Source organism: Aspergillus nomiae (assembly GCF_001204775.2).
Source record: "Aspergillus nomiae NRRL 13137 chromosome Unknown contig00217, whole genome shotgun sequence".
NCBI lineage: Eukaryota > Fungi > Ascomycota > Eurotiomycetes > Eurotiales > Aspergillaceae > Aspergillus > Aspergillus nomiae.
Genome location: NW_015378272.1, coordinates 1 through 15,815, shown reverse-complemented (window position 1 = coordinate 15,815; position 15,815 = coordinate 1). Strand labels below are relative to the sequence as shown.

At 47.4% G+C, this 15,815-nt stretch overlaps 3 protein-coding genes across 3 annotated transcripts; 1 reads left to right on the top strand and 2 right to left on the bottom strand.

Annotated features, from left to right (window-relative positions):
• Positions 1-418: 418 nt before the first annotated feature.
• ANOM_008428 (uncharacterized protein) lies at positions 419-3,570 on the top strand (the record flags this gene model as incomplete). Its single annotated transcript, XM_015553684.1, has 4 exons — positions 419-1,427; positions 1,496-2,057; positions 2,242-3,030; positions 3,216-3,570. The coding sequence occupies 4 exons, from the start codon at positions 419-421 to the stop codon at positions 3,568-3,570; spliced, it is 2,715 nt and encodes a 904-aa protein (XP_015405195.1).
• Positions 3,571-5,168: 1,598 nt separating this feature from the next.
• ANOM_008427 (phosphatase PAP2 family protein) lies at positions 5,169-6,558 on the bottom strand (the record flags this gene model as incomplete). Its single annotated transcript, XM_015553683.1, has 2 exons — positions 5,169-6,066; positions 6,137-6,558. The coding sequence occupies 2 exons, from the start codon at positions 6,556-6,558 to the stop codon at positions 5,169-5,171; spliced, it is 1,320 nt and encodes a 439-aa protein (XP_015405196.1).
• Positions 6,559-13,027: 6,469 nt separating this feature from the next.
• On the bottom strand, positions 13,028-14,134 carry ANOM_008426 (hemolysin III family protein; the record flags this gene model as incomplete). The annotated part of the gene is made up of 3 exons (XM_015553682.1): positions 13,028-13,198; positions 13,266-13,496; positions 13,583-14,134. 3 exons carry the CDS (start codon positions 14,132-14,134, stop codon positions 13,028-13,030), a joined length of 954 nt encoding a protein of 317 aa, XP_015405197.1.
• Positions 14,135-15,815: the final 1,681 nt, after the last annotated feature.

Here is a 15,815-nt window from a genome sequence, read left to right as displayed (position 1 = left end):
TTCTAACATGCCAACTTGGAAAAACTGCAGTCGCCTCCTTCCTGCTGGATCTTGACGTTACCGCTCCAACAGGAGGTGCTTTGGTCGCCCAGCTGAGATGATTCACTCATCCTCACCTAGGTACAATGATCCTTAGCTCAAAGCTGGGCCAACTGAACAACATTTATCAAGCGATGCTGAAACCTTATCTATATGGTCAACTACGTATTACTACATCTCAGTCTCTACGAAAAGGCCTATAATGTACAACCCCTCCTAAGGGCGCTTACTGCAACTCTGTGATTAGTGCAGTTGCAAGGCTGTGGCCAGAGTTAGCGCTATGTCTTCCGAGACCTCACCATCGCCTCCCTTCTGGCTTCCCAGATTGATATCCTCGTTTCAGCCATGGTCTCTGATATATCAATTATTCCAACCTGAAATGCGTCCTAGGAGTCGTCAAGATTTTACCGTCGCGATTGTCTGCGCTCTTTCTTTCGAGGCTGACGCTGTCGAAGCCCTTTTCGATGAAACCTACGATCGGCTGGGAAGATACTATGGCAAACAACAAGGCGACGCGAATGCGTACATCAATGGAAGGATTGGCAATCACAATGTGGTCTTGTGCTACTTGTCAGGAATCGGAAAAGTAAGTGCAGCAAGTGCAGCCTCAAGGTTACAAGTTAGCTACACGAGAATTGAGCTTGCTTTAGTTGTTGGTGTTTGTGGGGGCGCCCCATCCAGCCATCAAGATATATTCCTAGGCGATGCTATCATCAGTGACTCTGTGATAGCATATGATTTTGGCAGGCAATACCCTGGTGGCTTCCAACGGAAGCCTGGAGTCAAGGACATACTCGGCAGGCCGAATCGAGAAATTCGGACTCTTCTGAATGGCCTGAGGGCTGCTAATGCCCTCAGTGAACTCCAAAACCAGATGCAAGAATATCTTGAGACGCTTCAGCAAAAAGAAACTAAGTGGTGCCATCCACAAATCAACGATAATCTTTTCCAGGCTTCCTATCTTCACAAACATTATGCACGTGCGTCTGATATTCAATGCGGCTGTTCTGAGAGTGACGTACCTGAGGAGATCTGTGACAGCGCACTAGAGGAAACCTGCGATGATCTTGGTTGTGACAAAGGCCAAGTGATACGGTGTCGAGAATTTGAGGAAGCTGCAAAAGCCTCTATATGTATTGGCACAGTCGCTTCAGCCGACAGAGTGATGAAACCCGGACCGCACCGTGATGCAATTGTTAGAAAGGAGAAAGTTATAGGTTTTGAAACGGCAGGGGCAGGAGTGTGGGACAATATCTCGTGTATCATCATTAAAGGAGTGTGTGACTATGCGGACAGCCATAAGAATAAATTATGGCAGGAATATGCTGCCGCGACTGGAGCCTCTGCGGCAAAAGCTTTCTTAGAGTACTGGCCTCGGAAAAAAGAAGGTAAGTAAATCAGCAATCTAGTATCAGTAACTTTAGCGTACGCTAACTATTTATTCTCTATTCCATAGACACACCCAAGACGGTTCACTTCGTGGTCCCGTTTGCGAGAAATCACCGCTTTGTCGGCCGGCAGGAGGAAATTGACAGGTTAGAAGAATTAATCTCAACACCCGACGGGCCAAAGAAAATTGCCATTACGGGATTGGGAGGGGTTGGTAAGACCCAGGTAGCTCTCGAACTAGCTTACCGTATGCAAGACAGAGAGGATGAGTGCTCAATCTTTTGGATCCCTTGTACCAGCTATGAGGCTGTTGAACAGGCCTGCATGGCCATTGCACAAACGATCGGGATCCAAGCTGTGAATCCGGCAGAGGTAAAAGAGCATCTCAAGGCTCACTTTAGCCAAAGGAACGGGAAATGGCTTCTGATCTTCGATAATGCAGATGACATGGACATGTGGATGAAAGGCAGCAAGACATCCTCCGCATTAAAGGACTTCCTTCCTTGTAATAACAACGGTCATACTATCTTTACTACTCGCAATCGGAAGGTAGCCGTGAGAATTTCATCGTCTCATGAGATACATGTTCCCAAATTCAACGAAGAAACTGGAGTGGACTTTCTGGGAAAGTTACTGATGCAAAAAACCTGCTCCGTGACGACAGTTATGCGGTGACCGCCCTTCTTCAGCAGCTTACATTCCTTCCATTAGCTATTACCCAAGCTGCAGCATATATCAACGAAAATGGTATAAAAGTGTCTGATTACCTGCTACTTCTCCAAGAACAGGAAGCAGATGTTGTAGAGCTTCTAGTGAGGATTTTGGTGATGATGAACGCTATAAGGAAATCCAGAACCCAGTGATCAAGACATGGCTAACCTCATTCTATCAAATTCAGAAGCTTGACGGACTTGCTTTTGAATATCTGTCGCTTATGGCTTGTCTTGATCCGCGCAATAGTATCCCGGAGTCCTTCCTTCCACGGCCGGCGTCAAAAAAGAAAATGACTGAAGCTCTTGGGCTTCTAAAGGCCTACTCTTTCATTGCTATCCAACCCGGGAATGGCTCTATAACATTACATCGTCTGGTACATCTGGCAACTCGAGCCTGGATGAAAAACGAGAAACAATATGTATTCTACATAACAAAAGCAGCAGACCGATTGAATGAGGCCTTCCCTGGTAATGACCATACCAACCGACAACTTTGCCGAGAATACCTGCCCCACGCTCTCTTCCTACTGAGTGATAATCAATTCAAAAAACAACAAGATATGTATATTGACTTAATACGGGGCGTGGGGTCCTGCTTAAGTAGTGATGGGAGATACAATGAAGCGGAAAAGCTGTTGTCGCAGATGATGGAAACTCAGAAACAGGAGCTAGGGCCAGAGCATCCTGACACTTTGGCCAGTATGGCCAACCTTCCATTATCCTCCTGGAAACGAGGGCAATGGAAGGAAGCAAAAAAGCTGTTTTCAAAGATCATGAATATCCGGAAACAAGAGCTACGGCCAGAGCATTCTGATACCCTGGCCAGTATACACAACCTGCATCAAGATACCAAAACTAAGGACAATGGAAGGAGGCAGAAGAGCTGGTGGTACAACTTGGGGAGATCTAGAAACAGATCCTAGGACCAGAGCATCCTAATACTCTGGCTGCCATGCACATCCTTGCATCAACATACTTTCGGGGACAATAGAAGGAAACAGAAGAGCTATTTTTACAGATTCTGAAGACCAAGAAACAGGTGCTAGGGCCAGAGCATCCTGACACTCTGTGCAGCATGCACTACCTTGCATATACATGGAAATCCCTTGGAAATATTCAGCCCGCCTTGGATCTAGTTAATAAATGTGTAGAGCTCCGCAACGAAGTCTTAGGCTCGAACTATCCAGACTTTATGTCTTCCTACAACGCCCTGAAGAACTGGGAAGCAGAAGTGAACTCCTCATCAGCAAAAAACACAACAAAATCCTCCTGCGATCCTATCCTTCTCGCACGAGGGTATCTTGGTACAGGAAAGAAACGTCTCACTCTCATCGCGCTAGCTTCGATATTGATCTCGCTGAACTGTCCACGTTATCTTTACAGCTCCAAGCCCATTATTATGCTGCGGATGCCATTTTCGAGTCTATAGATAGATGGACAGAGTTAACGGGATCAAATCTCTGTCCTCTGAGGGTACAGAGTATATAGTTCTGTGTCAAAAGCCAGAGCTTTCCGGATGCCTTGTTCTGAGCAGGCCAATGACGAAACTGCTGTCTTTGGAGTAGATGTCGAGAAGTTTTCAGTCAACGCATCTACTCCCAAAACTGCCGGCGACTCTATCCCTGGTTTCGTCCCGCAACTTCGCATGTCACAAGTTTTTTCAATGCGATAAAGGATGGAAATATGAACAGATACTACGGCGGCATCTCGGCCAAGTCCTTGGAAACCCATGTTTTCCGCTTGACGTATACTGAGGGACGGCAGGTAGTCGATACAGGTTAATTTTTAGACCATTCTTCAGCATTGTATCTGGTGAAGAAGATATTCGGTCATAAAGATATCTCAGCCTAGTATAACAGCTATACTAACTGGTTTAGGAGAACAGTTGGTGTCTACAGTGGCAAATCGGTGCAATCTACACCGGACCAAGGAACCATTTAAGATATTTCAGGTCATTGAAATTGTCCAAGCCAAGATGTATACAAGAATCAAACAAGTAATGTACAAAGTTCTTCATAAATCATAACGCTACCGATGGGATTATAATTAATAATAATGCCATGGAATAAAAAGCATCCAACGAACTCTTGTGGCACGCATTCCACTATGGATGCTTGTGTCCAGCAGAGAAACGTCAAGTCGTAAAAGTGTTTTCAATAGCAAAGGGTGTGCAACCTTCGACAAGATGACTCCGTCTGCATCTGTCGCCCAGCCGCTTTGAAGTATCAGTGCCCCCCCAAGATCTCCATTACTTGGTAGATGCAACGGATCAGAACGGCCGCTCGGCATCACCAATGTCCTCTGTATAGAAGAATGCTCCCAAGACAAACCACCACGCGAGGGGGGAAATCAGGTAGTCCTGGCCCCGCTCTATATACCAATGCAAAAGTCATTAAACAAGCATCAACCCCTTCTAGGCACAACGAGTGAAGTGCATGCAAAAGGCGCCCCAGTACTTTTCTCTTTCCATCATGGTTCCCAATCACAGGCGCCAATGGTGTGAGCGATCGACAAGAATGTTAAAAAAGTATATGTACCTGGCCGAGCACAAGAAGAAAAGCGAAGCAAAATGCTCGACCAGCTGAAGAATAGCGAAAGACTGTAGTTGGAATGGGACGAAATCGTCCGGCCTGGAATGATCCAGGTAGCAGTGTACAAGCGAGTGACTCCAAGGACACCAGTAAAGCTCAAGCTCCTGAGCAGCGAAAATCGCGCCAAGTCCGCTAGACCTTTGGAATTAAGATTATTGACGGAGCTTCAAGGAGACTCGGGGCCGTAAGGTCACATCATACAGCCCAACTGATTTCGCAACAACGTATGCATGTACAGTTGAAGATGCGCGTGGAAAACGGCGCAATCCGGGGTACCATTAAGCCGGATGTGCCGAGGAAAACAGGCGTATTAAAAATATATGTGTCGAAATCTGCTCAATGCAATAAGAATCCAGTATGTCGTAAAATGGTAAAAACGCCGTTCGTCAATAAATGAAAAACGCGAGTGCGGTGTATGCAAGTTGATGGAGCCGAATCATGGGCTGATCATATGCCTTCCGGACTCGATATCCGAGGCAGGGGAAGCAAGAGCCTCGCCCTCCCAGGTGTAATGGTCATCGATGGGACTCAAAGAGCCGGAGGAGACGGACGAAGACGAGCCAACCGTCCACTCATCACTGTCCAAGTTGAAGTCGCCATCGTAGTCGGCCAGGTCGTAGCCATATTCCCGAGCGGAATCGCCGTATTCCACGTAGTCGTAGTCCCATCGGAACATCTTGTCGGTTTGAACGCGGGGCATGAACCGAGTCTTCGCGAAGTAGAACGCGACCGTGGCCAAAAGTCCACCACAAACCAGATCAACCGCGTAGTGGTGGGACAGATACATGGTTGCCCACCACATCCACAGGGTATACGTCACGAACAACGGCTTCAGGCGGGGGAAAACCAGGCTCATGAAAAGGGCTGCCAGAGTGGAATCGGCGGCGTGCAACGACGGGAACGCACCAAAAACGACCGGGGATTGTTTGAAGCCCGAGGTGTAGAGGTCGACGCCCAGGAGTTTGTCAATGCGAGCGAGACCCGCGGGGTTACCTTGCATCGAGTAGTCGGCTGGTGCCAGACCGTACAGGTTCTCGTACCACGGGGGCGAGCAGGGGAAGAACAGTTGAATGGTGACTGCCATCATGCTGATATAGCCGAAAGTCCGCGCAAAGATGGGCACAATGCCGGGAGGCCCAAAGATGAACATGATCAGGGAAACGACGAAGGGGGCTCCGTAATGGCAGAGACCATATGGAATCCATGCTAGCACGTCGAGCACAACATTCTGATGAGCAGACAGGATGTTGCTGATGTTGGCGCCATAGAGGATATTCTCCAATGCTGGGAGCACCCGGACCCAAATAGCCGGACGCCAATCGCTCGGAATGAACCTAGAGTCAACTCGATTAGCAATTGCCTTCTTGACAAGGCCATGGCAGAGGGCACGGTGAGTTCACTTACTGGCAAGCGTAGAAAAACAGAAGCCATCCCGCAATCGGCAGAAACGGCAGAAAGAACTGACGAGTGATAGGAAGCAGAAGAGCGACAATGTACACAGTAAACATGGCAGTCTTCCCCAAAGGCCCGGGCGACTCAATGACTGTCAATGAGAAGATCGCGACGATCAACAATAGCAGGTATTGAAAGTCGTATGTCGTCCACCGATGGCTTTGCAGCGACCGAAGCGTGTCCACAGGCGAGAACGAGGTTTGTAAGGAGGATATCGACGAGGTGGGAGATATCCTACTCCTCAGCTTCGACCGAATCTTCCGTCGCATACGGTGCGGCACCAGGAGCTGGATTGAACGCCATGGTACTTGGATTTGAAGCTTCCCGAACTGATTTTGCGTCCGATCCTTCCATGACGGAAGGGTGGGATTCATCTCTGCGGCAAGTCTTTCACAAGACTCAAGAAATTCCTTCCAAAAGGCACAATTTCACGGCGAAAAGGTTGGAAAAGGGTGCAAGAATGCCGCGAGAGTCGAGAAGAAGAGGATCGAAGGACAGAAGAGTCTCGGCGGAGCTGACGGAAAGGGGGCTTCTAGGCGTCAATGTGACGTTGAACTAGACACCGGGAGCAGAACGTTTTGATCACCGACAGGCGGAGAAATTAAAGGTGGATTGGTTATAGTTGGGAGCGCGGGCTCCGGTCTCCAGCGGCCAAACGAGGAGGTTTCGAGTGGAGGTCACGTTGCAAGGGTTCCTCTGACGCAAGGCGGACCGTAAGGGCCGGAAGACTGAGAAAACCAGGAACGAGATCGAGTCGCAAGGCGGACAGATGGCCACGGAGCCGGAGAGTTAGTGGTGGTGGAATTAGGGAGGGAGGTCGACGAGGTCGGAGGAGGGTGGAGGAGAAGTGGGAAGTAAGAGGAGGAAAAGAAAAAGAGGAAGACTCCGGGAAGTCAGTATTTAGTACTAAATGAGACGATACGTGAGGATTTTGCAGGTGATGGAGCACAGCGCCAAAGGTGAAGAGCGACGGGGCGACGGACGTCGGCGGATACGATTACGGGGCCAAGCGTTTCCGTAATTACGGGAGTTGGCCCGTATCGTTGTCGTCACGACTAACCCAATCGAGCTGCTCATGTCGATGCCACTAAGCCTCATCAGTGCAAGCCGCGGCCCCCAATTAGGACTAGTCAGCTTCAGGAGGTGCCGAGGATGCGATGAAAACTCCCGGACCCGAGAGTGCCTGAGAATTTGTCCCAAGGTCTCGAAAAAATACATCAAAAAAATATCGAAAATAAAAAATAAAAAGGAAGAGTGACAGAAAATTTCGGTCTGCCTTCAGAATCTGGCACTGAGACGGATAACGTCCGATAGCCCCATACAGACTACGTTCTAATGACTGGCGGGTGCGGCGGAGATTCGGAGGATACGGGAATAATAGACGCCGAGTCAACATAAAAAAAAAAAAAATGTGACAAAGGCGATTACAAGGGGCCAATTACTAGTTGGGTCGAGAATACCGGGAGGTCGTTTGAGAAGTACAGTCAGCCAAAGAGAAAAACTCATCATCATATACAAATTAAAAAGGAAAGTAAGAAAGTAAGAAAAATGAAAAAAAGGCGAGGCGCTGCGACTTCATTCCAATCCTAGTTAAGCCATCGGACCAATCATCATGTCACCCTTTCATTGATTTGGGAATGATTCCCCACCTTTGGCCGGTCTTCGCCAACAGGAGGACGAGGATCTTCCAAGTCAATTTCGCTTAACCCACAACGGTCACACTGACCAGCCAAAGAAATCGCCGATTAACATGCAACCAAGACCCGCTGTCCCTGAATTAGTCTAGTAGTGGTAGTTGGGTTTGCTACTGTACAAGAGCACGTCCTTTTACTCTCCCTCCTTTTACTGCCGCAGAGCTTCGTCTGCACAAGACTCTAGGGCAAGAAGCAAAGGGTAGAGTGTCGAATGGGTCTGATAGCGGATCCAAAACGAGGCTCCGATCAGCCATCTGGCAATAGTGTCTAAGTAGTAAGTTTACTTATTATCCCATCTCAACATCGTAAGACTTTCTTCTAAGGAGGTTCAGCCAATAGCCGCCGGAGTCAACCTGGTGGCCACTAAGGCAAAGTCAGCCAACATTTGCTTCATTTTATTTTATTTTGATTATTCTTCTTATTATTTACTCCGTGTTATTCTTGCCCCCAAAGAGAGGTCTACCAGCCATCATAATTTTCATCCCCGACAAGTTTCTTTCGACTTCAAACAATTGTCATCGTGGATTTAATTCCACACCAAAACAACATCTGCGTTTGGGGGCTGTCCCAAAGGAGGAGATGCATAAAGGAAGTGACACAGCAGTAGTAAACAATAAGCCGACATGACATCCCTGAGCTCCCAAGACATTGTTGAAAGATGGTAGTCAAGTTGTACTCAGTGTAGGTAATGAGTATCGTTTTTCTTTCCCTCTCCAGGTCGACTAGTTCCCCAACTAGTAGCACATTATTGGGCACACGAGACAACCTTACGGCGCAGGGCCAGATTACCGTCCGGTAAGGTACTGGAACCATACCGAACCAAAGACCACAGTGGGAAGATCACGGCAAGCCGCGCCGAGCGGAGTTGATCAATCCTGCATCCGAGAAAATTAATACTACATAAGTTCCAGTCCAGGAGCTTGGAGCTTGGAGCAAAAGAGAAGGGGGACAGGTGACCACACGTTCAATTCCTTGTCCGTAACCTCCGTGCTCATCATACATACATACATAATAAAGTCTCGCCGTTTCACCTTCCGCCCCAACATTTCTCATCTTAATTTAATCTCTGAAGGCGCATCAGCATGGCTGAGTTCTTAGCTTACTCTGGAGTATATTAAGAATGGAATGTTATCGATAGAGCGTGTATCAGGTTGAAAAGTCACTCATCCGGTATAATATTTTTTTCAAGCCATCTGGATTGGTTCGATCCTGTCTAAGAATCTCCTAATAACTATAAATATGCTTTCCCTTCAACTATTCAGGAGTTTAAATTGGCCTCCGTTGCTCGTATTCGTTCAGCGTTCTATCCAGACCAAGAATTGCCGGTTGCCTGGCGCACAGTGGATATGAATGAGCTCGGACCATGACAGCAGAGCCCAGCGCCAAGGAAATAAGGCAGGATTCAAGGGAGGCTGATCATCATCACCGAGAAACACAGCCCTGACAAGAGAAGAAGAAGAATAATAATAATAAAAAAGCCTAATGATGAGTTTGCAATTGAACTAGGATTCTTGAATGGATACTCTAGCAAGACTTGGATTTACATCATGTTCGGTCGGATGCGGGGGGTTCTCTACTACTACTGCGTATGGACCAATCTAATACATCATTCGACATCATAGACGCCGACCTTGCCGTGGCTCCCAAACTCCATCATCTTGGATCCCACATGTCTCATGAGGCAACGAACCAATATCTTCCGACTTGTCGAGCATCCAAGAATCTATACTTTCCTCGATTCACCATGGTTTGCCCTCGTGATAGGAAGATGGGCGCATGGCTCAACATCACCTGATGGCCGCAGCCCTCGTGTCCTCGAATAACAAGTCCGGGCGTCTGCACGGGAAGCCTACATGAGGTCATCCTGCATGCTTCCAGGATCCATTTTATTTCACTTTTCTTTTCTTTTTTGACCCATTTCTCCTCATTGTGAGGGCGTGACCCTTGCATGAATTCGAAATTATTTCCGTTTGGCCTGGACGGACTCAAAATGATCGTCTGGAGTCAATTCCCGAACGATAATCTAACGGCAGTCGATCAGCAGCATTTGACCTCGGCGATTGGGACCATGTCAACAACCACTTTCCACCTGCATAAGGTTCATTAAACATGGTTGCACAGTCATTAAACATGGGACCCATTGACTGGACGCCCTCAAGAACGGTTCACTGTCCGTAGCTTGAACAACACAACATGCGCTATCCTGGAGTCGATCGCATAGCCAAGCGATCCTGTCACGGCTAATCCAATCATACAATAGCGGTGACTCGATTTGTTGGCACCCACTTGGAGATCTACAACTGATCGGATATCGGATCAGATGCGCATTCTTAATGCAATTGTTTTGCGCGAAGCATGCGGTACGTATGACCACCATCTACGGATGTGTATAGTGTATATGCTGGGGTACTGTCGAGACCCATAAGACGTGTGTATTTGTCGGAATATTCGACGATTAGATAGATCGTAGCAGTAGCTATCTAGGCACAGTCAAACTTCTATTTTTATCCTGGAAGTTCATTCGCCTGGGAAACTGAGCCTGGATCAGACAAAGGACGTGGTAGTAGTGAAAGCTGGATGGCACCCTTTGTTTGGTGAGTTAGGGCTACGGCTTGCAGGGGCGACTGACTTTCTTTGATTAAAATCCCGAACATATCTCAAGTCCAGAGCCCAGACAACCCCAACAATCGAGCCCTATAGCCAACTCCCAACAGTTCGACGGTAACCGCCCTTTAACTGAAAGCTATGACTGCTGATCAGGATAGTAGCAAATGACACCTTTGTAACCGTAAGACCTAACTAATGCAGGTACAACACAGATGAAACACAACACATTCCCACTGTACAACCCCGGCATGTCCAACCAACATTACACCATTCATACCCGATACGAAGGGTTGCATACGAGAGTTCCAAACAAGTCTAAGGCTGAGCCAGAGATCCCTACATTATCGCGAACCTGAAACAGCCTGGCATCCGAACACCAACAAACAGGCACCAGCGAATAGAACGAGGCGCTGCAGTGGCAGTGCCCTTTTTTTTCGCACCAAATGGGCCAAACACGTTTCCCGGCCCGGACCAGTGTGATGTCATTGGCATGTCTTTGCGTCCAATTGCGTCGCCGGCCGTTTCTGGAATGTGTTGGAAGGAAATTAGCAACGGCGGTGTCAGATGCGTTGGAATGTGGCGTGTGGGTATGCATGGGCTTTTTGTCCCGAGGAAAGGGCGAGGCTAGAATGTAGGAACGGGCACGGGCCAGTTAGGTGGAGTGAGATGGGGAGTAAATAGATCTAGCGGTGCTTACCTGGCATGTTCTGATACGACCCGACCCGTTCTGCAGTCGATATTCTTAGAGCGCTTTGTGGTGACTGATTGAGTTGTGTTCCATACGATCCTGGGTTGACATCCTTGTGGTGTATCAGTGTGAGGGAGTCGTCAGAGGATGGAATACTAGTTACTATGGACTTAAGTCTTGTCCTCTCGCTTCTTTCACGCTATCGTATATTTCTCCCAGTGGGAGGGCCTGGTAGATGTTTCTGTATAGCCCTCAGGTAGTGTTTGCACTGTCTTGTTCTTCTCATAGAACAAGAACCCTTTGCCATTTGGCCTACATGAATGGTGGCTTATGGTACAAAGCCGAACTAACATGGGACTTAAGGTCGAGATAATAAATCTTCCGAATCATAATTCAGCATCTGGATATAAATTTATCGACAAATAGTTGTCTTGACAAAAGATACCCTGTTTGGATCCACCGTAGACACCGCATTGTTAGCTAAGATAGTAGCCATAACAAACAGATTCTCATGAAGTTCCATAAAGTATCGTCCACGCAATCAGTTATAATCCTGCACCTGCCACTCATCAACGACAGCGCTTGAATTGCATGATCCTAGGTGGTTATTAGCTGGTTTGATAAGGAAACGCCGAGTTGGGATACAAAAGCGTACCATACTCGGTTCGAATATTCCTGGCTGGCTCTGTGGTCACGGTAAGCCTGCTTGCAAGTCTGATAAAGGAAATATACATCGCCGATAGACTTGAGACTGCAGTACATCAGAAGAATGATCTCCAGTGTGGAGACTCAGACCCAGGCATTTTTATAGCAATCACCATACGCCATCCTTAGGCGGATCTGAGATGAGAGCTTAATCCATGGGATAAGCTGTCAAACTGTGCAATTGCGACAGTAACCTATTCTGTATTGCATAGGGCTTATAAGGTATCTACGTATTTGGCACCATGATTGCGTTCCCGCAGTTGATATCGCATGGCTTTCTATGAAGGGTAGAACGACCTCGTTGGCAAATTCATGGTTATTGAGGTTAGGGCTACCGCTCTCTTCTTTCCCGAGAGCCCCAACCACCGCCCCTCCGGTTTGTTCCTTCTAATACTTGAATTGCCTGTTAGATAGCGTAGACCCGTAGTTCATGCTTGATACAGATAGTTTATAGCATGTATAAAGGATATGGGTTCCCCGGTGAGACTCCGCCTATAGTACATGTGCTGGCAATCGCGGAAACTTGCAATTCGGATAGAAATCCCCTGATAGCCAGCATAATGCTGAGGTTTCTACCAAGGTACGTAAATGCATTAAAGCTGAAATGTGTCCAAGGACTTTGAGAAAAACGTTCAAAAGAACATACAACAGCAGGGATTCAGAAGGGCTCGGAATCCGACAAAAAGATCGCAATGATACGTGGCATTCCACCTTAACAAAATCTCTCCAAGTTTACTTCATCATGCCAGAAGGTTGCCTATAAAGACAATGTTCTGTAGGCTTCACAGTGACTACGACTAATGTCGCTCTATATTGGCGACGCATGTGTACTATGTAGAGATCGATTCACCACCGGCGCCTAGACTCCCACATCCTTTTTCAAGAATAACACGTCATTGACTTAGCATTTCTGAAAGACGAAGTATTGGCCAATGTTGTTCAAGGGGAAACTGGTATTCTATAAAGACTCATATGACCGTATTGTGGGGATTCCTAGTCCAAACTCCTCTTCTTGTTGTAAGCCGTTATACCACTTTACCAGCTACCCCTCACCCTAGCTGCACTACGGATGATTCACGGCTATAAATGCTGTATAGAACGTACGTGTTGCATTTAGAGCAACCCAGCCTTTGGTACAGCTCATTTTGCTCAATAGACACCCTGAAGCCGACACACATCCAGTGTATGAGAGGTTGTGAAACCTTGTAGCAGAGCAATCAGGTGTGTGTACATTGCGCATAAGATAGCGATATGAAAGAGCTGGTGAGAGCTTCCCCAGATATCAAACCTACCCGGTGCCAAACGCTCCGGAATTCGGAACTGTCGATGTTCTTCAGAATTCTTGTTTTTCAGGCAAGATGAACACGCGGTGAGTGTGCAGACATACCGCGTATAAACCGACGCCAGTGCCATAGAAAGTAAGCTCGAGCAGATACCATTTCATTCCCGAGTATTGGAGCACGTATTCAAGCCCGTATCGTTGGACTCCATGCAGCAAAGGTATAAACGATGAAGCACCAAAAATAACGAAGGTTCCCACCTTCACTTTCCGCCAGCGCGGCGTTTTGAGCAGGGAATTCGAGGTTAGAACACTGGTGACAGTGCCCGTAGTCAAGACCTAGAAATTATGTTAGCGTATCATTGGATTTGACTCGGCTGCCTGGAGGATGGGGTCAATGGTGACGCTCGCTCGGGGGGACTCACAATAGCCCAGTGCAATTTTTGCAAGCTCGCTTCGCAGAAGAATGCATAGCAGATGCCGGAGGAGAATGTGCCCACTGTCACAATGATAATACCAAGCAGATCCATTCCAAGCCAGAACTGTTCTACTTGATGCGAGTGGGGCTGCATCAGATGGTAAAGTGCGCTGAGGGCCAAACAGATCTCCGCACACCAGTAGACTCTAAACATAGCGTAGTCCATGGACGAGACATTGAGAAACTGAGGCTCTCCCAGGTACCACAGGAAGGTAGTTGCAACGAGTGGTAGGAGCAGAGCCCCGATCAGATGAGTGTGCACATTGCAAGTCTCGTTGTGCAAAAAGGCCAGGCTGGTAAAGATCACCGGATAGTCTGCATTCGCTGGCCGATAGCCACTGAGGATATACTTGTTGTCGAACTGCCACTCGGAAACCTCCTGCCACGTTACGGTTCGCGCGTTAGCCTTTGGCTGGTTTGTGGGGTCATTCGTGGTACTCATATTGACTGTCGACACTTGCCATTTTTTGAGTTCTGCTCCTGACATGATTCCCGACATATCTCAGCTGCGCTTGACGATGAAGCACGCCTAGGAGGGCACAGGAGGGGTAGACGACAGAGATGAGATGAAGGATAATAAAGGGCTGGATTGTTGAACGAAGGGCAGAGGAACGGATGAGACTCCGAGGTCCCAAGGAGAGTGCGATGTAATAGTAAGAGGTTCGGTAGACCTGTAACAAAGGGGTTGCCGGGGATATAAGCGTAGAGAGATTGTAACTTGGATCATTTGAACTGATTACCTCTCACAAGCAGACACATGGCTCTATTGCCGCCTCAAATATGAAATGAAGGATCACTCCTTAGTTCTCCTTACTATACAGTACCGCTGCACTACCTCGTCCTAGGAGTAGTAAACCTGACAGGCCCGCTCGGCCGCAAGGTTCGGATCTCCAAGATTAGGGTGGTACATTGGTACTTGTACCACTTGTCAGGGTCCGATTGCCAGAAGGTGTGGGTTGTAGATACACGGCCAGTGTGATTGAGTTAATCTGGTTTTAGCTATGTATTGTAGAAGTGACAGGTTAGTAAAGCCTCAAGGGCTGGTTTGAGGGGTTTAATAATACAGAACACACCTTCACTGAGGGACTAGCGGTGCGACGCCTATAATATGTCTTCCAGTCTCACATAATAGAGCCAATTTGAATCCCAGTGAACTCTTGAAATCCACCATTCTTGAATGTAATATCATGGATGTGGATCATGGAAAGTGGACATTATATCAATGTCATTCGGGATTCGGGATTCGTGAATATAGCGAGTGTATAAAAACAGCCATATCTAATGCACTACACAGTCAGACATTGCTGTTTGCTGCGGCATCGAATGATGGAGCAAATTTTGGCAGAGCTTTTCCAGCTAAATATCCCAGCGTCTTTTGTATACACTCGACCGATAGACATGGCAATCCCTCTACGTTCAACCCGACAGCAGACATCAACTTCAGTCTACCTAGGGAGCATGTCTGTTCTCACTGGCCAGCTGGCACGAATGGCCACAATCAACCTGTTCATGTTTTGTCAGGAATATCAGTCGCAACACCGATTGCCACTGGGTTAGCCACATCGATCCTGTCTTTTGTCTGGTAGTAGGAATAATATCAATCTAGGAAGTGAGTTGCTTGGGCCGTGGCTGAAAGATGTTCATTCAATGGATGCCGATTTAAAGAGTATGGTCAGACAGAGGAGGGGGGTAGACTATGACTACATCACGCCACATCTACTCTTTGCTAGGAACTCGACAAGAGAGCATGTGTATGAAAGGATCAGGAATATCAGAAAACACATGTATGACTTGAAACCTATAAATAGTCCAGTCAGCTTCCAGCTGTATACAGTTCACTGGCGTCTCAGTTGTATTTGAAGATTTACTTAGCATAATTAAGCGGGGACGTAATAGACACTGCCGTTCTCGGCCACATCAGGAATGGCTTTAGTAGTCTTGATATCAGACCCATCCACGTCCTCAACCAAAAAAGATTCGTCGTTACCGTGTCAAATGCGAACACATTCTTCCCTCGGGGAAGGGAAGACTTCCAACAGACTTAACGGCCCACATTTAAACTACCTCCTAGTATTTAAGAGAGCAGAGCCGAGAGTAGTAGAGATAAGAATGCTTATACATACACAGAGAAAGAAGATATTATGTAAAAATACGGACTCAGTCAACATATCTTGACTTTC